Source organism: Nothobranchius furzeri, chromosome 11 (assembly GCF_043380555.1).
Source record: "Nothobranchius furzeri strain GRZ-AD chromosome 11, NfurGRZ-RIMD1, whole genome shotgun sequence".
Lineage (NCBI taxonomy): Eukaryota > Metazoa > Chordata > Actinopteri > Cyprinodontiformes > Nothobranchiidae > Nothobranchius > Nothobranchius furzeri.
In genome coordinates, this window is record NC_091751.1 from 40,155,589 (window position 1) to 40,176,582 (window position 20,994).

Consider the following 20,994-nt stretch of genomic DNA (forward strand, 5'->3'; position numbering starts at 1 on the left):
ATCAAGATGCTGATCCAACATCATGAGTAGTGCACAGGTGTACCTTATACTGCCCACAATAAAAGGCCACCCTGGAATGTGCAGTTTTGTCTCACAGCAAAATGCCACAGATGCCACAAGCATTGAGGGAGAGTGCAATTGGCATGCTGACAACAGGAATGTCAACCAGATCTGTTGCTTGTGCATTGAATGTTCATTTCTCCACCATAAGCCATCTCCAAAGGAATTTCAGAGAATATGGCAGTACATCCAACCAGCCTCACAACCGCAGATGACGTGTAACCACACCAGCCCAGGACCGCCACATCCAGCAGGTTCACCTCCAAGATTGTCTGAGACCAGCCACCCAGACAGCTGCTGAAACCATTGGTTTGCATTACCAAACAATTTCTGCACAAACTGTCAGAAACCGTCTCAGGGAAGCTCAACTGTGTGCATCGTCATCCTCATCAGGGTCTTGACCTGACTCCAGCTCGTCGCCATAACAGACTTGAGTGGGCAAATGCTCACATTCGATGGTGTCTGGCACGTTGGAGAGGTGTTCTCTTCACGGATGAATCTTGGTTTACATTTTTCAGGGCAGATGGCAGACAGCGTGTGTGGCATCGTGTGGGTGAGCACTTTGCTGATGTCAGTGTTGTGGATCGAGTGGCCCATGGTGGTGGTGGGGTTATGGTATGGGCAGGCATCTGTTATGGACGAAGAACACAGGTGCATTTTATTGATGGCATTTTGAATGCACAGAGATACCGTGATGAGATCCTGATGCCCATTGTTGTGCCACACATCCACGAACATCACCTCATGTTTCAGCAAGATAATGCATGGCCCCATGTTGCAAGGATGTCTACACAATTCTTGGAAGCTGAAAATGTCCCAGTTCTTTCATGGCCAGCATACTCGCCGGACATGTCACCCGCTGAGCATGTTTGGGATGTGCTTGACCGGCGTATACGACAGCATGTACCAGTTCCCACTAATATCCAACAACTTCGCACGGCCATTGAACAGTAGTGGACCAACATTCCACAGGCCACAATTGACAATATGATCAACTTCATGCAAAGAAGATGTGTTGCACTGCATGAGGCAAATGGTGGTCACACCAGATACTGACTGGTTCTGAGTCCCCAGACCCCCAATAAAGCAAAAAAAAAAAACTGCACATTCCAGGGTGGCCTTTTATTGTGGGCAGTATAAGGTACACCTGTGCACTAATCATGATGTCGGATCAGCATCTTGATGTGACACACCTGTGAGGTGGGATGGATTATCTCAGCAAAGCACAAGTGCTCACTATCACACATTTAGACTGATTTGTGAACAATGTTCTTTAAGCCCTTCTCATGAAAAATCGGAGCAGAAACAAAGGTGTTGCATTTATATTTTTGTTGAATGTAACTGCAGGGTGTAAGATGCTGGCAGGGAAAGCATATGTGGGGAACATCTGTGCAGAGTATGGACAGGAAGCCCCAAGGTCAAAGTCGGTAACATCCCCTGAGGTGGAGGAGAACGAAAGAGCCAAGCTCCTGTGGCACTCCCAGATCCAGACCAACCAAAAGGTGATGGTGAACCAACCAGAGATTGTGGTGGTGGACAAACAACAGAGGACAGCCGTTGTGGTTGATATGGCAATACCAAATGATGCAACATCAGGAAAAAGGAACATGAGAGACTAGAGAAGTACCAGGGCCTCAAGGAAGAACTTGAGAAAGCCTAGAGTGAAGACATTGGTGGTGCCCGTGGTCATCAGGGCACTCGGACCAGTAACCCCCATGGAGGAGTGGCTAAAGCAGATCCCAGGAAAAACATCAGACATCTCAGTCCAGAAAAGAGCAGTTCTAGGAACAGCTGAGATACTGCAGAACCCTCAATTTCCCAGGCCTCTGGTAGAGGTCCCGAGCTTGGAAGGATGAGACCACCGCAGAGGGTGAGATGGGAATTTATCTTTTTACATATATATTTACATACATACATAAAGTTTCCACACATCACTTATTTCCTAAGTACCAAACTCAATAGCCAAAAAACACCAAAAATCTTTTTGAAAGGAGAAAAATGTGACTGATTTGTTTTGAAAAACTAACGTCCAAAAGTAGCTTATGGAAACCCAGCCAGTACTTTAACACTAGTAAAGATTTGTGTATTTTGTGAATGTGAAGAGTTCATCTACTCACCCCTGCCTGTTGAGGATGCTCTGAGCCTGCTGCTCTATGAACAGATCTCCAGGTGAGATACCGTAGCGCGTGGATGGTAAGGATGCTCTGCGGGCCGTGCGAGGAGAGCTAGGCACCGCTGCAATGCTGTAGTCCCTGGTGGAGGCGGGGCTTGGATCCTGATGGGACAGGTGTGGTTTTGCTTGTGGCTGCTGATGGTGATGATGCTCCTGGACTCTGGATCTGGATGTAACTGAGCGCTCCTGAGCTGAACCACGTCGATAGTTCTCCATGTTCATCGCTCTCTCCTGCTCTGAAAACCTGCCAGGCCTTTCTTTAGTTGGAGGAGGGGCTTGATGTGAGTGGGCGGGGCTTGTTTTCTCTGCAGGTGCAAGATCTGGGTGTGTCGTCATGTAAACCCTGCCCACTCCAGAGCGGTATGGTACTCTTGGTTCCAGACTCTGACTGTGTTGCTCTGGATCTGTTCTTTCTTGGTCTCGCCTTGTGGCGGTTTGTCGTTCTGAGATCCCCGGATCTCGTCTGGATCGATATCGAGGTGTGAAATCGGCTTCCGCCTCCTGATCCAGGAGGATACCGTAACGTTCCGACAGCTGGCGGCGACGCTCAGCCTTGTAGCGGGCGATACGTTCAGCCTTGGAGCTGAGGCTGGTGGGCTCGGCAGGACCGGTTGTGGGTGTGGAGGAAGTGGACAATGTTACGGGATCAACATAAACCTCAACTGGTTCTGGGTGACCGGTGCTGACACCACTTTTAACATGAGGGGTTCTGTCTGGAGATGTCACCTTCTTCTGCGGTGGTTCCATCTCTTCTCTGCTGTAGCGCTTCACTGTGGTAAACAATGGGAAACGTCAGTGTGTACTACGATCGGCCATTAGTCACATTTTAACACATCATTTTGGTCCCACAAGTAAAACTGGGCCTATTTTAACAAGAAATATTTACTTCCATGTAACAGGTGTATCTGTTTCAGGTGAGGAAGGGGGTGGTCACATGGTGATTCTTTAGTCATGTGACCGTTTGATGAAACATCTCAAAAGCCTTAATGTGTATGTTTGCATATATATGAATACACATATGTATTTGTAACAACATTTTTGTATATTTACCAGAGGTGTGGACTCGAGTCCCATGACTTGGACCCGAGTCAGACTCAATTAATTATTTAATGACTTCTGACTTGACTTGATAAAATCTGTAAAGACTTACGACTTGACTCGGACTTTAACACCAATAACTTGTGACTTGATTCGACTTGCATCTGTTGACTTGATGATGACTTGAGCATATTTGATATTTTAGCACAAAAGTGGCACGACATGGACAAGAATCATAAATCATTCTTCGTTCTGGGTTTGATCTTGTACTGCTAAATGCACCAGCACTTTGTTTAGAATCAGTTTCAGTTGCACTTCCTGCTTGTTTGAGCAAATAAATGAAGCTTTAAGAAGCTTTTATTCTGGAATTTATTTAATATCATTGTCATTAAATTGATGTTGGACAGATGACTTGATTGTGACTTGAAAATTCCAAGTTAAGGACTTAGACTTCCACATCATTGACATTGGACTCGACTTGGATTTGATTGTCTTTGACTTGGACTTGAGTCGAGACTTGACTGGAAACACTTGTGACTTACTTGTGACTCGCAAAGCAGTGACTTGTTCACACCTCAGATATTTACATATAATTATATCATTGTACATATCAGTTATTGGCTGTAAGCATGCCTGATATTGGCCTACGTCTTCACATTGGTTCATCCGTAGCATTTCCTAATGTTCCTTTTTTGTACATCTAAACTTTCTATTTACAAAAATATCAAATTTGAATGATGTTTCCCTCAATTTGGGCAAAAATTCTAAGATAGATTAAAATTTTAATCTGTGGAGGATGTCAGTGTCTCTAGAGGATGAAGCAACCAATCTCCCAGCGTGGTTCATGCAAATATTTATTTATTAATCATTTAAATCCTTATCAATTTAACATTGCGTGGGTAGTGAAATTTTGGCAATAAAAAATTATGAGTTGTTGGTAAGAAAGAAAAATGTAAGGAGACGTTAGAGGCCATCATCACAAAACTACTTCAAAGAAGCAAACCTTAGTAGATCAGAATTAACTTTGACGTAATTTTTTTACAGTGCACTTCAAGCTCCTTACTCATTACTCGAGGCTCACAAGGATCTGAAGCACGAGTGTACCGAGGTGGATCCTCCTCCAACATCCTGTTAGCTACAAAACCACCAGGAACCAGAGCCGGTGGCGCTTCACTCTCAATCCCCTCCAGACGCCGGACTATCCTCTCCTTCCTGTTGGAAACAAAGTCAGACACTCGGTCCCGGATAAGCTGTCCAAGTCCATTAACAAACAAAGCCTACCTTTTCATCCCCAGATCCTTGATGGTGGACGCCTCGAATATTTTTTTCAGTTCTGACACTAAAAATATGAACAGAACTTTAAAAGTCATAGAAAAGGTTATTTAGTTTTATTTCTTAAATATTACTGCGACTCACCCTTGGGAAGGACGACCAGAAGCTTGGCATCTGTGTCTGAAACGCTCTTGACCAAGGCGCTCTTGTCTTTCAAGGAGAAGTCACTCTGAAAACTTAAACAACGCAAAGTCCGAATTTGAATTCATCGTTTACTGTAAACCGACTCCTACAACAAATACATCTGACTCTAAAGGTATCAACAGATGAAGTGACAACGGTTTAAATTTAAATTAAATACAAGCCTAATTGTCTTAAAGAGGTGATGGCAGGTAAGCTACAGATGAAGTTCAGCAGATGTTGTTGCCATCAAGATCTAAATTAGGAAGTAAGACATTAAATCCTGGGAACAGGATGCTATATGTTGTTGCCTAGCAACATCAACAGGCCAGACAGGTCAGGAGGAACAAAATCATCTCCAATTAAATTTTTCCTCTAAATGTTTTCAGAACTATCTCATTACACGCTCACCTTAAGGCGTCTGTTGGAAGGGAGGTTGAGGTGGAAAGCTTCGTGGGAATTGGAGGTTCAAACTCTGAGGAGAAACAAGACGAATCAACAAATTAGTGATTCAACAAACGTTTTTGTCCTAAGGTAAAAATACAAAAATGGTATATGCATGCCATATAATACATATATTAATATATGCCAAAAATTAATCATATTATTTAGACTTTAAGTGCCACAAAATTCTCACAGGATGTGTTAAAACAATTTTAGTCCAAGAGAACCAATAATGTGTATAAGCTGGATGTCATTAAACAGCTTCGTTCAGTTCCTGTAATATTTCAGCCGTTTAGCCTCCAAACTAAACGAGCTGCTTGAAACAGAAGTAAGAGAAAATTCAAACGTTTAGAATCAAATGAAAAATATCCCACATTTAGGTTGATCCCCCTCTTCTGACCCAGTTGAAGATCACTACTTCTTTTTCTTTGCATTTTGTTCTTTTTTGGGTTGATTAACAAAACAAACAATGATGACACAATGATGGCAGTATGCTGAAATGAGCATAAATATGTCATTAAATTTAGCAGCAGAGGCATGCAGAGCTGCAGACATGTTAACAATATTGAGAAATCTCTGATTGGGATCTCTGTCCTGCAGCTGACCACGGCCAGGCTTTCTATTGCTAAACACGTCCCTGTTACCCCTGAAAGTCGGGTCAGATGGTGAAACTTTGAATACTGCGTTTGCGAGCAGCAGGTGGTTATTTTTCACATTCAAATTCCGACACGCAGCTCAACAAGCTGAACTGGCACATTGTGCCCTCTGTGTTTGTCCATCACACTCCTAGCAGAAAACAAAATCTTAAAAGTGCATGAAGAATGACATCCAGTGGTCACTTTTGGGTACTGCAGTCCGTGAGTCAAAACAAACATGTTGCCAGTTACGGATCAGCACCGGAGGATTCTACATGACAATCAGAAAAAAGTCACATACAGGAAATCCGGGCGTACACTGTCCGACTTTTTCATTTTAGCTTGGACAAAACCTGCTTCTTATTGCATTCTGAGCCACCCTGTTTTTGTCACAAGCCGCTCCTAAAGGTAGCTGTCCTCCACAGTCCCCATGTGACCTGAGCTTCAGCTCTAAGAGGGAAGCTCCTGGAGCTCCACTGATTCTGTTAACAAAAGCAAAACTGTTTTATTATAGCTGGTCGGAGCTCAGCAGTAGCTCCCCACATGATCATGACCCCACCCTTTGTGACATAATCTTCATTCACAAGTCAGGCGTTATGGTAATATCACTACCAAGCTTGGCGTAATGCCACAAATTTCCTGCATCACCGTGGCGGCACGGCACATTCATCAGACACACGGTGGTGGCAGTATTTAGCTGATTTGCCAGCATGTGTGTTTACTAAAAAGGGCTGATGTAACCTTCCTTCCAACATGACTGAGACATTAGACCTTTTGTGAATAAGAGTATAAAACTCTTACTTACATATATGTCATGTGATGTTTTAATCTCCTACAAAAGGACGCAAGAATACCATGCAGGTAAAACCAATCTTATTTACCTGAAAACAGCACATTTCTGTATTTATTCCCATGCCTTTAATGCAATTATATGTAAAATCTGCAAACAATTTTCATTGCAACTTATAAAACACTTAGCATGAACAAACTGAGTTTTCAAGAGAAGCTGCTTGCCTTTTCTTTGACCAAACATCATCTGTCAGGACATTTCCAACCAAAGACCACCTGAAAAGGTTCCCAGCTGATCGCTGATCCTCTCACACTTGTGTCAAAACTATCACAGATCAGATATCTTCTCCAGAACCCATCAGGATGCACAAATCCTGTTACACATCACGTGAACTCCTCTGTAACATTTTCATAACCGTCACCAGTAAACACCAAACATTTGCATAATTCCCTCTCAACTACACCAACCATAAACTGCTTTTTAGCTGTGTGTGACTTCACTTCCTCCACTGGAAAGCCCCCGGTACAGATGTCAGTTCAGCTTTCCCTGGAAACGTCCGCAGGTTGTCAACACAACAAGTGGCTGAAGGCTCAAGGCGGCGGGGCCAGCGAGCGACTTAGGCTGCTGACATCTAAAAGTCAGAATGGTGTGAGAGGGATTTTCTATAAATATATAATGGTGCAAAATAGACTCCCTTAGCTCACCGGGCTGTTGCTTTCTGCAGCATGAACAGGTCTCTGCAGCATGAACGGGTCTGATTTAACGAGACAACCTGTAATGTTTGTGAAGGGGGTTCAGGATGGACTCGCTCACCTGTTAAAAGCATGAATCACCAGAAGTGCTCGAGTTAAACTGCACACAACCTGCAGGCTGATCCTAATCGTGTAACAAATCCACAAACCTTTAAACGTCATCTAACATGATCATTTCATCCAAAGTGGGTAAACAAATGCAAAACTTACAGCATGAACCTGAATAAATCAGCTCACAAAACATCATTTTGCACAAGTTTACAGAAGCTTTTAGTCCCACCACATAACGAGACTAGTCCTTGGTCCCTCCAGGCCTTACCTTGCCCATAGGGCTGCGTGTGGCTATAACTAGAGATCCATGGGTTTCGAAACATGTTTAAAGTGGAGGACAGGGAGGCGTCCTGCTGCTGGACCCCTCACGGCGCTGGTGACGACAGCGAACAGCAGCAGGGAGAGGTGAAGATGGCTAGCTGTGAGCAGACAGATAGAGGTGACATACCCACACACACACACGCGCACACACACACAGAGCTACAGCCACAAAGCAAGCACACAGACTGGAATATGTGTGTGTGCGTGTGTGTGTGTGTGTGTGTGTGTGTGTGTAAGAGAGAGAGAGAGGGAGAGAGACAGCACAGCAGGGTGCTAAAGCAGCTCAGAGGCCTAATCAGATTACAGGCAGAAATTAGCCGTGATGATAAAAACTCTGGAACAGGATTGGAGGAGGATGCCAGCAGGACTGCAGCGGGGGTGGGGGGTGTCCGGGCTCCTGGAAGTCAGATGGCTGCTCGACACACATGACAAGATGATGCCCCCCCCACCCCCCCCCACCCCCACCCCCCCAGAAAGCATGTATTTATAATGAAGTCATCCGTTCGGTTTGATAGAAAAAGCCCCTCAGACAAAATAAGTCTACCGTCATAGGCTTCCTCACGCTCATTTGCTATTTTAACAGTTCCAATCATTACACAAATGATTGATTTACAACATTAATATATAAATGTGTCTATGCCACAAGATGACCTGAGCTACAAGTTAGCAGAGGCCTGAAGATGCTGCTCACTTTTTAAAATAGCAAAAACACAAACTGTCACAGGACACGGTGTGCAGGTGGAAGACCCGATTCCAGACTTAAGCTTTTGCATGTCTACTCCTGTACTTTCTGTAGAATGTATTTGTGTTTATGTATATTTTAAACAAATAAAAAGCAGCACCGTGCTCTGTTTGTCTTTGGTGTTGCATCATCAGGTTTGCGAGCTGTGCATAAATGAAGGAAAAATAAAGTTCTACATTTATTTACTCATTAATTATACATAGCAAAACATGATTACAAATTTATTTGAACAAAACATAAAGTGAAAATGTGATGTTTTCAGATTATTGCACTTTTTATTTATGCTCTTTGGAACAATCAGATGACAATGGATGATTTTTGTGCATTTCTTGCAATATTTTATTCAGAAGGCTGACCATGTGAAGCTCTATGGAACATTTTTGAACATATACAACAGAGTTAAATGCCTTTTGGACAAATTGGGATTAAAATGTCCACTGCAAAAACTGATTTACCAGAAAGTTTTTGTAAAAGTCTAATTTTTTGACATCCATCCATTTTCAGCCGCTTATCCGAGGTCGGGTCGTGGGGGCAACAGCCTAAGCAGGGAGGCCCAGACTTCTCTCTCCCTAGCCACTTGGGCTAGCTCCTCCGCGGGAAACCTAAGGCGTTCCCTGGCCAGGTGATAGACATAGTTCCTCCAGCATATCCTGGGTCTGCCTTTAGGCCTTCTCCCAGTTGGATATGCCCAGAAAACCTCACTAGGGAGGCGTCCAGGAGGCATCCTAACCAGATACCCGAGCACCTCAACTGGCCCCTTTTGACGTGGAGGACCAGCGGGTCTACTCCAAGCCCCTCCCAGATGTCCTAGCTTCTCACGCTGTCTCTAAGGGAGAGCCCAGTCACCCTGCGGAGGAAACTAATTTCGGCCAATTGTATCTGTGATCAAATTCTTACGGTCACTACACAAAGCTCATGACCATAGGTGAGGGTAGGAACGTAGATCGACCGGTAAATTGAGAGCTTTACCTTCTGGCTCGGCTCTCTCATCACCACGACAGGTCGGTACAACGCCCGCATCACTGCAGACGCAGCACCAATCCGCCTGTCGATCTAACGCTCCGTCTTTCCCTCACTCGTGAACAAGACCCCGAGTCACTTAAACTTCTCCACTTGAGGTAGGACCTCGTCCCTGACCCGGAGAAGGCATTCTACCCTTCTCCGACTCGAGACCATGGTCTTGGATTTAAATGAGCTGATTCTCATCCCAGCTGCTTCACACTCGGCTCCAGTGAGAGCCGGAGATGACGTTCTGATGAAGACAACAGGACCGCATCATCTGCAAAAAGCAGAGACTCAATCCTCAGGCCACCAAAACGGATCCCCTCAACACCTTGTCTGCAGTTAGATATCCTTTCCATAAAAGTTATGAACATGTTTAGAAATGTTGTCTTATTTTTAGTCTAAAAAGAAAACAAATTATTCTCTAGAAAAATAGCTTTACATAAAATAAGTTCAATTTTGTAAATATGATCCAAAGTTTCTTGTTTTTACTAAAGAAATCTGCCAAAGATTCGACAACATTTGCTGATAGGCAGATTTCTTTACTCAAAACAAGAAGCTTTGGGTCATATTTAAGAATAATGACCTTATTTTAAGTGATGTTATTTTTCTGGGAAAGCATTTATTTTCTTTTAGGACAAAAAACAAGAAACTGTCTAAAAATTAGGCGTTTTAACTTTCTTAGAGATCAGTTATTGTATACAGCCAGACACTGATGTGGAGGATGTTTAGGACCGCTCACACACACACACTGTCACCATCATGTCGTTTTAATTCACCAGTTTATGTGTGACGCCCACCTGCAGAGATCCCATTCAGAAACAGCAAAGTCATGACTTTTGCTGCAGCTCACACCTCCTGATTGTGATGCTTTTTCTCACCCTTTCACACACACACTCACCCCTGCACCTCCCACAGTCTGCCTCTGCTCCCTGTAGACGCCCCTAATAAGGCAACATGCCTTGTGAGTGGCTGCCTAGGAGAAAGGTCGCCCGTCAGACGTGTTTACTGGAGAGCGTCTGCACACCTGCTTGTTTTCTTTCATACTCCTTCACCCTTTTCATCCACCTCGCCCCTCCTACTCTTTGAATTACCACCCTATTTCCTCACATGCATCTCCATCACTATTTCTTTTTATTTTTCCTGCTTTGTTTACACAATCACCTGTCCTTTGACCAGCGCCAACACTCAGATTAGCCATACAACCCTTTCTTCATCGTGCAGTAGGCACAAGCTCTCAACAGGCCGCGTGCCCATCATTTCTAGGACAGCAACAACACTGACATGAGACGTAACATAAAAAGAATAATCTGATCATGACGCAGAACTCGTGTAGGCACCATAACCAGCTGACGGGCTGAATGTTTGATCGATATCCTTAAAGAAAAACAGCTCATCCCATTAAATATTAGTGAAAATCTTCAGTTTTACAAACAAAATCTCCAAATTTTCCATGCTAAATGACACTGATTGCATAAAACAAGTAGCAGCTCCAAACTCTAAGCACTATTTGAGTTTTAATGACTGCTAGTGACTGTTTGCCTTCTTGCACTCAGCTGTTTCTTTGTCCAACATCATGTTGCAGCACAGGACGTACAAACCGGTCATGCATGACTTCAATAAAACCCAACACCCAGGACGCTGTCATGTAAACATCACAAGGCAGATCCCAGCATGACTCAACATCTCCTCAAACCCAAGCTCAGCTGTGTAATAAACAGGATGTTAGTTCACTTCAGAGGTTTTCCAGGGAATTCCGTGACAGAAGGGATTTATTTAGTTTTAGTCTGTCTGAGCTTGGTGCGTTTAGTTGCATCTAGAGATGACCTTTCACACTTCCGTCCTACAGAGCATCTGTCTGCCGTAGCTAAACATGGCTCTGTGAGGTTTCGGTTTGGCTTGGTTTGGTTTTAGTTGCATACAAAGCACCTCTGTAGCTTCCAGGAATGTTATGTGATAATGATGTCTCTTAAAAAGTTCATGACTGATTTATCTAAAAACTAGATTCTTGAACAGTTGTCTTTCAGGAATGCGTATAGTTTGGGGTTTAAATCCAGGAACAGTTCAATGCTGGTGAAGGCTCTCAGTCATTTGGGTCATGGTAATCCAAAAGGGCTCAAATGAAGGCAAATGTATTTTTTTGGCTTCTTGAAGGTAATTTGCTTCTCATCCGAGGACTGGAATATGGGATGGTCAAGCTTAGCTGGTGGTGGTCGGAGGGACCTGTGGCGCCTGTGCTCAGCAGCCTCGCCTCTTTCAGTGCGCCCCAGGGCAGCTGTGGCTACATTGTAGTTCATCACCACTAGTGTGTGAATGTGTGTGTGAATGGATGAATGATACACTGTAGTGTAAAGCGCTTTAGAGTCCTTACTCTGAGAGGCGCTATACAAGTGCGGGTCATTTATCATTTATAAAAGCTGTCTGTTGTTGAGCTGAAACTAACTATGAACATCCTGCCTCCCTACCCCTGGTGAGATGTTTATGTCATTATGTCCTATTGTGTTAGTATGGGTCTTTTGATTAGATGCAGACATTTTTTATAGTTAGGTTTAGAGCTGCCTGATGCTGCTGACTGCGCTGTGAAGGTGAAACCTGAAGCCTCCTTCTGTTTAATGCAGGTGTTTCCCATCTGACATAGATAGCTGCCATTACTCCTCTCTCATACCATCTATCTTCTCTGTCCAGAAGGTGCACTTTGTCATCTTCTGCACAAAGAAGATGTTTTAGTTTAAAATTGCCTGTTTAGTTTTAGAACTGTGTTAAAAGTGATTTTCCTTTTTGTCTCTTTAAACTTGCAACAAGCAACAAGATCTGAAGCTTTCTGACTTTTCTGATTTAACCTTATTTTAAGAAGAATGACAATGCAGCCTTAGATTATGTCTGATTCTGTTGTTTTATTTATTTATTTATTTTTATCAAAACCTATGCAAGTTAAATAAAACTAGAATTTTTGTCAAGTTTTTTTTTAATCCTGCAGAAAATCTCAAATGCAACTCTGACCAGTATTCCAAAAAGCCAAGCTTCATTTACTGTAAACCGTATTTATTGTTAGTTACACTTGAGAAGAGCTCCGCTTATCTTTCTGGTTTTGTTGCGTTTGTCTTTGGTGTTGCGTCATCAGGCTTGAGAACTGTGCAAAAATGAGGGATGAATAAAATTACCGGAATTACACATTAAACAGAGTAATTGTGATTAAATACAGATTTGTGCCAAATATAAAGTACAGATGCAATATAATCTGATAATTGCACTGATGTATTTTTGAGTTTACATAATCATTTTCTTTACCTTGTCTATAACAGTGAAATAACTGTTTTAAGTTATTGCAAATAGATAAGAAGCTTCATTAATCTTCAGAACTGGTGATCACACTTCACCACCACCACCAAACCCTGATGTTCTGTCTTTGTCTGGATAAATCCGGGTTCATTTATTCAGCTGCACTGATGGGCCGACACTGACAAACACGCCCAGATCTAAACACTAGCAGAGGACCTCCACGTGGACACTCTGGTGTGAGCGTGCAGCAGCCCAGCTGGGACCCTCGCCCTCTCTCCCTAAACAATCGCTCTGGAATTCTCTGTTTAGATCTGAGCTCCTGCATCAGCTTTGCCTGAAGCTCAGAAATGTGCTCTGCTCTTATATGGATGCCGACAGGAGTGGAGGCTGATGGAGAGGAGAGAGAGATGCTGCAGCTCTTGAAGCAGAAGGACGAGGGAAGGGGTAAAGGAGGAGGATGTGGTTACGTGAAGTTTTGGCTTTGAAACATCTTCATACTGCTTCACTTTATGAGCATGTTGTCTACCACTAGGGGGCAGAATAGGAAGGGAGAGCATAGAGAAGAAGTGCTTAGAGGGAGTTAAGATGGATGCTTGGTATTGCTGACGCAGGTTCAAATAAAGCTTTTGCCTCTTTCTGATATGAAGACTAACCACAACAATGGTTACACAGAACAGACAAAAGGACAGCAACAAATGAAATCAACACAATTAATCCTTAGATGTTTTTATTCTGCAGTTTTATTGTGGAGTGATTCATTTTTCAAGAGAATAGTCAGTCCACGCCAGCCATGGCTCTGTGGAAAATGGCACCAACCCCATAAACTCAGTAACCTTAAACAGCCTGCTTAAGGTCAAAGGTCATATTCCCCTTTCCAGCTTCCTTCTGTTATAGAAAGCTGTTCAAGGTCCAGTAGCAGCAAAGTGATCCCATACCATGACACTACCACCACCATGTCTGACTGACGATGTTTGAGTAACAGTTTTACTCCGAATGTAACGGAACTCAGACGTTCCAGAAAATTCCACAGAATGTTTTAGTAAAAGCGTTTGGAATCATCAAGATGACACATCTTTCTTCGGGCCTTTGAACACTCCTGTGACACATAACTCAAGTAAAAGTTAAGTCAAAACAAGACCACGTGAGGCCCGCTACGTTACGTGTTCTGTTTGTCCTGAGTTTCTGTAGAACAAAACACAACGTGTGTCGAACAGGTTCTCTTTATTCTGCAGGTCTGGTGATGATCTGGTCTGGATGTGTCACGAACAGAACTTGGAGGACCCGTGATGACAAACAGTAAGCACTTAAGTCTTTATTAGCCAGGAGCTAAGATGTGGAGGTGTTACTGGGGTAATACTCAGGTAAGGGCAGAGGCGAAGACAGTCGCGGGGCGAAGCCAGATCAGCACTAAGCAGGTACAGGGAGAAGGCTGGAGGCGTGGTCGAAGACAGGTGAGGGTTGTGATGGCAGGCAGAGTCCTAGGCAGGGGTCAGGCGTGAAAACGAGATCCTGAGGCTGTGATCAGACAAGGTGAAAGGTTGGAAGCACTACTGGCATAGAGCATTCAGTAATCTGACAGCAAACTGGTGGCTGGCTGGTGAATATATAGCAGGGGGAGCAGGTGAGTGAGATGAGCTGATGACAGGGTGCAGGTGATGGTAATTAAGTGGCTGAGGGCTTGATTGAGGAGGCAGCAGAGGCAAAGGAGGGTGTCAGCCTGGGAGTCATGACAGGATGAGGCTTTCTAATTAATCTAATGAATCAAAATGACCTCGTTTATTTTGCACACAGAGCCAGGTAGATTGGGATGAACCGTTTTCCCCCAAGAAATAAAATATTAAATTAGAAAACTGAGTTTTTTACTTGGTTGTCGTTGCTTGATGTTGAAGTTTGGTTGCAGATCTGAAACATCTCAGAGTGATAAAATACTTTTGTGAGAGGGCAAATACCTTGTCACAGATCTCTAGTTATTTTTTAATGTACAAATTAAAGTGATTCACTGATTTAATCACTATTCTGTATTTGATTCACCAAAACAACTCATGCATATGCATGGCATATTGTGAGTTTAGTGTGTGTGTGTGTGTGTGTGTGTGTGTGTGTGTGTGTGTGTGTGTGTGTGTGTGTGTGTGCGCGCGCGCACCCTGCTAATGATGATGACATATCCAGCAGGATGCATGCTAATAGATTTGAGCTGGTTTGACTTCTCTTCGTTCGGTGGCTCCGGGTCAAGCATGAGGCCCGCTTTAAACCCGTCTGTTGGTTCTGATGGGAACAGCAGGTGCAGAGCAACAATGACAGCCATGCTGCATCTCTCTTGCACTCCCTTACACACACACACACACACACACACACACACACACACACGCATATGCACGTGCACACACATACACACGCACACACACACACACACACACACACACACACACACACACACACACGCACACACACACACGCACACACTCATATATACAAACACACACACACACACACACACACACACACACACACACACACACACACACACACGCACTCGCTTCAAAAACCAAACTGTGGGGAAACCATGCCTGTCTTGCCAGTGTTGGAACAACACATGTCGAACACACATGAAATCAGCTGCTCTCACATGCCGACATACGGCTATAATCTGCAGCCTGGAATGCTAATACCCTTGTGGTTACTTGAGACTGGTTTGGGACACAGTCCTCCAGCGGAGGGAGCGTAAACCAGACACCAAACAAATACAGCTGAATTTTACTTGATTAGTTTCTGGGAATGAGAAAAAATGCCAATGAAAGCTCACATTTGATTTGAAACAATATTAAAGTTTATCAGATCATCACATCATCAACCCTGCCCGGATCATTTGGGATGCAAAGGCTGCATGAATTAAACTTCAAGTTTATTTTGGTGACTGCACATAAAGTTGTCAGACGGTTTTGTGACTCAGAGGGAAATTGCTTCATAAATTAAATACTTGCTGCTGTTTCATCAGAAAAAACACTTTTAACATTAGAGAATTTACAAAAGGAAGGATTGTACTTACAACTTTACATCCAGCAAAAGGATGAGTTTGTTTATCCTGGCAAGAGATAGAAAATCAAAATAGAGCCTCAGATCCTTGACGGGATGTTGAGGAGAGAAGAGGTTCAGGTGTGAGCAGGTAACCCCAAACAGAAACACGAAGCAGGTCCGACCTCAGCAGCTGATAAATATAGCCTGGTGCTTTGCCTCTGGTGCTCTGCTGCACCAGGCCAAGTGAATCAAGCCAGGAAAAGCAGAGCGAAGTAAGTAAAGAGAGGCAAGGGTCAACAAAGCAAAGGGAGTGGGCTTTTCCAGAGGAAAATGGGATGATGAATGGGATGATGAATGGGATGATGGAGGTCAAAACGAAAACAAAAATCCAAGCAGGAGTCCTCAGAAGAGATCCATTATTGTGAAGCAGGTTTGAAGTCCTGTTCTGATTGTGTTTAATGGTAAAAGGTGACACAACGCTGCTTCCAAGGGGTTTGGGAGTGGGGCCCAAAACTGTTGTGGTAACCTCATCCCACGGCAGCCATGTATGGACTGAGAGAGAAGGCTCGGTGGAGGGGCGTCTGCCATAAATAGCCAGGAAGCATAAAGCTTCCAGTGCAGGGGGATCGGATCAGCTGTTGGAACTACAAGTCAGAGTGAGGCTCAGCAGAACCTCCTGTACGAGGGCTCCTGCAGCACGGGGTCAAAAGTCAAACACACTTCTAAAATACACCTGGCTGCATATTAAAAAACCTTTTTGCATACTCGTTTTAATCTCTTTCATGTTTCCCTGCAAACCACGCGGGGCTCAGAAGCAACACGAGATAAGTGGAACAACTTATGGTTTACTCTTCTGAAAAGAGACATTTTATTAATGTGCAGCAAAGACACTAACTTGGCCAATGGGAGTAAAGTATTAGTTCTGTTTACTTATAATTAACAGGCTAAAAGTAAAGTCATGGAGGCATGTTCGGGTGGTGGTTGAGTCAGAAAAAGGTGGACTACTCTTGTGCTTTATTTGCTATTTGTCTCCATCTTGTGGTGAAGTGCTAAAATGCAGCGCATGTCTTATCTACAGGAGTTATTACCATAAGAACACAACTGCTCATTTATACTTTTTGCACCTCATTAATGTTTACGTTAAGTTTAGATGTGACTTCCTGACGAGTAACGGGACTGCAGTTTTGCTGGTAGGCTCTGACTCTTTCTGCGGTGCCACCTTTAATTCAGTGCTGGTTGGAGAAACAGCTGGAATAAAGTCTTTGTGTAGTGGCTGGAGCGCGGAGGAGGAGGGCAGCTGTCATCGTGGGTATAATGCAGTTTCTGTGCGACACAAGCAGGCATGGCGGCTGCAGAGCGCTGACAGATTTGAAGTCTTTTTATCGAGACCGACTCTAGCGTCGGGACAGCTGTGATGGAGGGACAGCTGAAGAGGTTTGCAGACTGTTTTTGTCCCAGAGCTCCCAGTAATGACCTGATTTTACTGTTTTAGGTCTTAAAGCAATGCAGCATGCATGAGCCGATAAAAAGGCATCCTTACTTTTATGTATTTTATTGTAATGTGAACAAAACTGGATCAAAGAGAAGACTGGATGTTTAACCCCAAGTTCCTCCACGTGTCAGGATGTTCGTGAGCTCCTTGAGGACATCAGACATGCTCATTGCTGCAGCAAAGTGTAACGGCTCAGGGTTGCAAGAAATAAGAAAGAACTGTTGAAATAATGTCTGTGTTTGTGCTTCTGTGACTCCCTCGTATGATTAAAAAGTGAAATACCCAAAAGCGTATTGGTGAGCCAACAAAAAGTCTCTCAGCTCCTTTTTTTAACAATCAAATTTAAGCACCACTCAAGGTAAATTCTCATGAGTTTGGTGGCTTAAAGTTAAAAAGAAAAGTAGATTTTATTATTTGAGACACTGGTTACATTTTCAACCTTCATTATATTCTTAGCTTCATTTACTCGTGCAGAATTTATTTAGTTTTTCCTTGCATGTTCCAACTCTTAACCGGAAATCATAATAATCTGAATTTCTAATTTTTTGTGCTACATTGCTGGATTAGACTCTGCTATCATCTCGTAACATATAATGACAGTTTTCCATTTCTGTAAGTCAGAGCCCAAGAAAAACAGTTTCAGGAATAAGTATGCTGGGACTATGTGGATTTCTGCTCAAATTGGTCATAAAACGTGATCTGATCTTTATCTAAGTCCCAACAACAGACAATTACAGTCTGCTTAAACTATGTTTCCATGTTTTGTTGAACACACCATGTAAACGTTCACAGTGCAGGTAGAAAAGTATGTGAACCCTAGACTGATGACATCTTCAAGAGCTAACTGGAGTCAGGCGTCAGCCAGCTGGAGTCCAATCAATGAAGAGGAGATTGGAGGCGTTAAAGCTGCCCTGGCCCAAAAGCACACACCAGTTGGCTCTCCTCAAGAAGATCTGATCTGCTCTCAGAAGACCTACGATTAACAATTGTTAACTCACATAAAGCTGGAAAGGGTTATAAAATTTCCTTGATATTCATCAGTCCACAGTAAGACAAATTATTTATAAATGAAGTTCAGCGCTGTTCCACAGCAGAACTGGCAAAATATTCTGTGAAAGTTTAGTTGTTTGGAAGAACCACACAAGACTGTGTGGAGAAAAACAGGCACAGCACACCAACATTTTACCTCATCTCAACTGACGTATGGTGGTGGGGGCATCATGGTTTGGGGCTGCTTTACTGCGTCAGAACCTGGACAGATTGTTATCACTGAAAAAATAATTAATTCCCAAATGTAGTAGGATGTTTGCAGAAGAACTTAAGGAGCACTTAAGGCCATCTGTCCACCAGCTGAAGCTCAACAGTAGACGTGTGTTGCAACAGGACAACGACCCAAAGCATCGAAGTAAATCAACTACAGAAAGTCAGAGACCTGACCTCAGCCTGATTGAGATGCTGTGGCATGACCAAGTTAGTGATTCATACCAGCTATTCCAAGATTATTGCTGAACTGAAACAACTGTAAAGAGGAATGGTCAAAAATTCCTCCTGACCTTTGTGCAGGTCTGATCTGCAACTACCGGAAACATATGTGCAGCCAAAGGGGGTTCGACCAGTTATTAAATCCAAGGGTTCACATACTTCTTCTACCTGCTCTGTGAATGTTTGCATGATGTGTTCAGTAAAAACATGTAATTAAAGTTAAAAAAGCTACATTTAAAAATAATAATACCTCCATGGGGTGTGCAGAATGAATTTACAGTTTCTCCTTTAAAAGTTATATTTAAAAAGATAAATAATCAAATTCTCATTCGGTCGGGCACAGCACTGTGTTTATGTTTGCATCTACCAGTCACTAGAGGGCACTGTTGTGCTCAGGCGTGCAGATAGGATGCGGGTATGTACAGTCTATGGATGCGGGATGGGGGGGATCTGTCCACCCCAGATTCAGATCGACCGTCCCCCCAACTAAGGTCAGAAAGAAAACAAAATCGGAGGTTAAGCGCTTGAAGCTCCTTTTTTCCAATTACACTGAATACAGCATGACGTAAACAAACACCAACTCCAGAGGCGCCAAAGTGGTTGCTGCTAGGATGCAGGATGAAGCGACAAAGGCAAGCAATGATTTCTGCGTATTTAAAAAAGACCAACAGTGAAAGTAGGCGGGACCGATCTGTCCGTTTATGCATGTTGGTTATAGATTCAGTACGTTGTTGTCAGTGTTGGGACTTACTCGTTATAAGTGCCAAAGCCTCACTGCTGACTTTAACAAGTCTCGTCTACAAATATGATCCCTCATGAAGTTACTACTTTACACCAGAAGATAGTGGAGATGTGGAACCTTCAGGCTGAGCAAAATATGGGAGTTTTTAGAGTTTGAAAAACACCTCCCGCTGAGAGGCTCCCAGTCGGGGAGAGGAGGAGATGCGCGCAACATGAAGAGCGTAAATATTAGATAAAACGTATAATTGCCGGCAGGTCTGCTCTTTGTTGACTGATCACTTTGTCTGGTGATGACTGACTCTGATTATGAAGCAGAATATTGACTCTGATGAAGAAATTCACTCATCCAGCCGGGACGATTGACGCTGCTGCAGCATCAGACAGCTGGTGCTGCACGAGAGGTGTGTGGAGTTTACAAGCTCCAAACGTTGGGTTTGATGTTGGTTTAACCTTCTCTGGGACGTGATGGATGTAGAAATGATGGTAAAAATCATTTATCATTTATAGTGTTGATCAGGCAGAGATTTGTTGCCAGCGTTCCACTGCATAATGGCTTCAAACACGTATATAAAAGTGTTAGTTTTAACGTAAACCATTGGATGAAATTACACAAACTGACTGAGCTCTAGTTAAGGCGCTTGCAATAGTGTGTGTGTGTGTGTGTGTGTGTGTGTGTGTGTGTGTGTGTGTGTGTGTGTGTGTGTGTGTGTGTGTGTGTGTGTGTGTGTGTGTGTGTGTTTGGGTACATTGGAACTTTGTCCCCCCCAGTTTGAAAATCCTATCTGCGCCCCTGGTTGTGCTAAAAAAAAGTCTGTTAAGTTAATAAGCAAGGTGAGGCTGGGACAGCGTGTCAGCTGACCTAAGTGCTGCACTGGGCAAAAACGTAGACATAAAAACACAGAATTAAAATTCACATTCATACAGAGAGTGCAGGTTTGACAGTCAGAAAACAGATAAGATCAAAAAATAAAACTTTAAGACCAAAAATGGCTAAAATCCTGCACAACAACACACTCACTGGCAAAAAACTAGATGAAAGAAATGGGTCTTTAGGCTAGATTTGAATTACACCAGTGAAGGAGACTGGTGTACGGACAGGGGGAGGGCATTCCACGGTTTGGTGCAGCGTCAGCGTAAGTGAAAGTACGCTGCCCCCGAGCTTTATCGCACATTTTAAGAACACAGAGGAGTTGTGGATCAGCAGACCTTAGTGACCTGGAAGGCATGTATGGTGAGAGCAGCTCTATCAGGTAGAACAACAACATGCAGAGCTTTAAAAGCAAACATTAAAATTTTAAATTGCACTCGGTAGTGCACAGGGAGCCAGTGTAGGTCAGCTGGGACTGTGTAAAATGATGTTCTAACGATAATTACTGTTGTAAAATAAACGCATTAGTAGAAATGAGTCTTCTTCCTGTATGATTTGTCTTTGGACATGGTGCTAGAAGGTGTCAGCACTGAACCAACATCCCAGCGGCTGGAAAACGAGTCCTGTTTTTGCAATACCAACTCTGACCACCAGGGT

The 20,994-nt window shown here is 43.4% G+C and overlaps 1 protein-coding gene across 11 annotated transcripts in view; it reads right to left on the reverse strand.

Moving 5' to 3' along the window:
- LOC107395268 (supervillin) overlaps positions 1–15,926 on the reverse strand; it is a 50,454-nt gene extending 34,528 nt beyond the window's left edge. For 9 of the 11 annotated variants that reach the window (XR_011515468.1, XM_015974616.3, XM_015974613.3 and 6 more), the window contains exons 1-6: positions 7,664–7,951; positions 5,135–5,198; positions 4,688–4,779; positions 4,553–4,610; positions 4,335–4,483; positions 2,178–3,003 (exon numbers count right to left, since the gene is read on the reverse strand). Coding sequence is in view for 10 of the 11 variants with exons in the window: in XM_015974616.3 (XP_015830102.1) it covers positions 2,178–3,003; positions 4,335–4,483; positions 4,553–4,610; positions 4,688–4,779; positions 5,135–5,198; positions 7,664–7,718 (1,244 nt within the window). In the remaining variant the exon portion in view is untranslated. Of the gene's footprint in view, positions 1–2,177; positions 3,004–4,334; positions 4,484–4,552; positions 4,611–4,687; positions 4,780–5,134; positions 5,199–7,663; positions 7,952–15,785 lie in introns of those variants that run through there. The other 2 variants (XM_070541555.1, XM_070541550.1) reach the window with 2 other exon arrangements.
- Between the last annotated feature and the right edge of the window lie 5,068 nt (positions 15,927–20,994).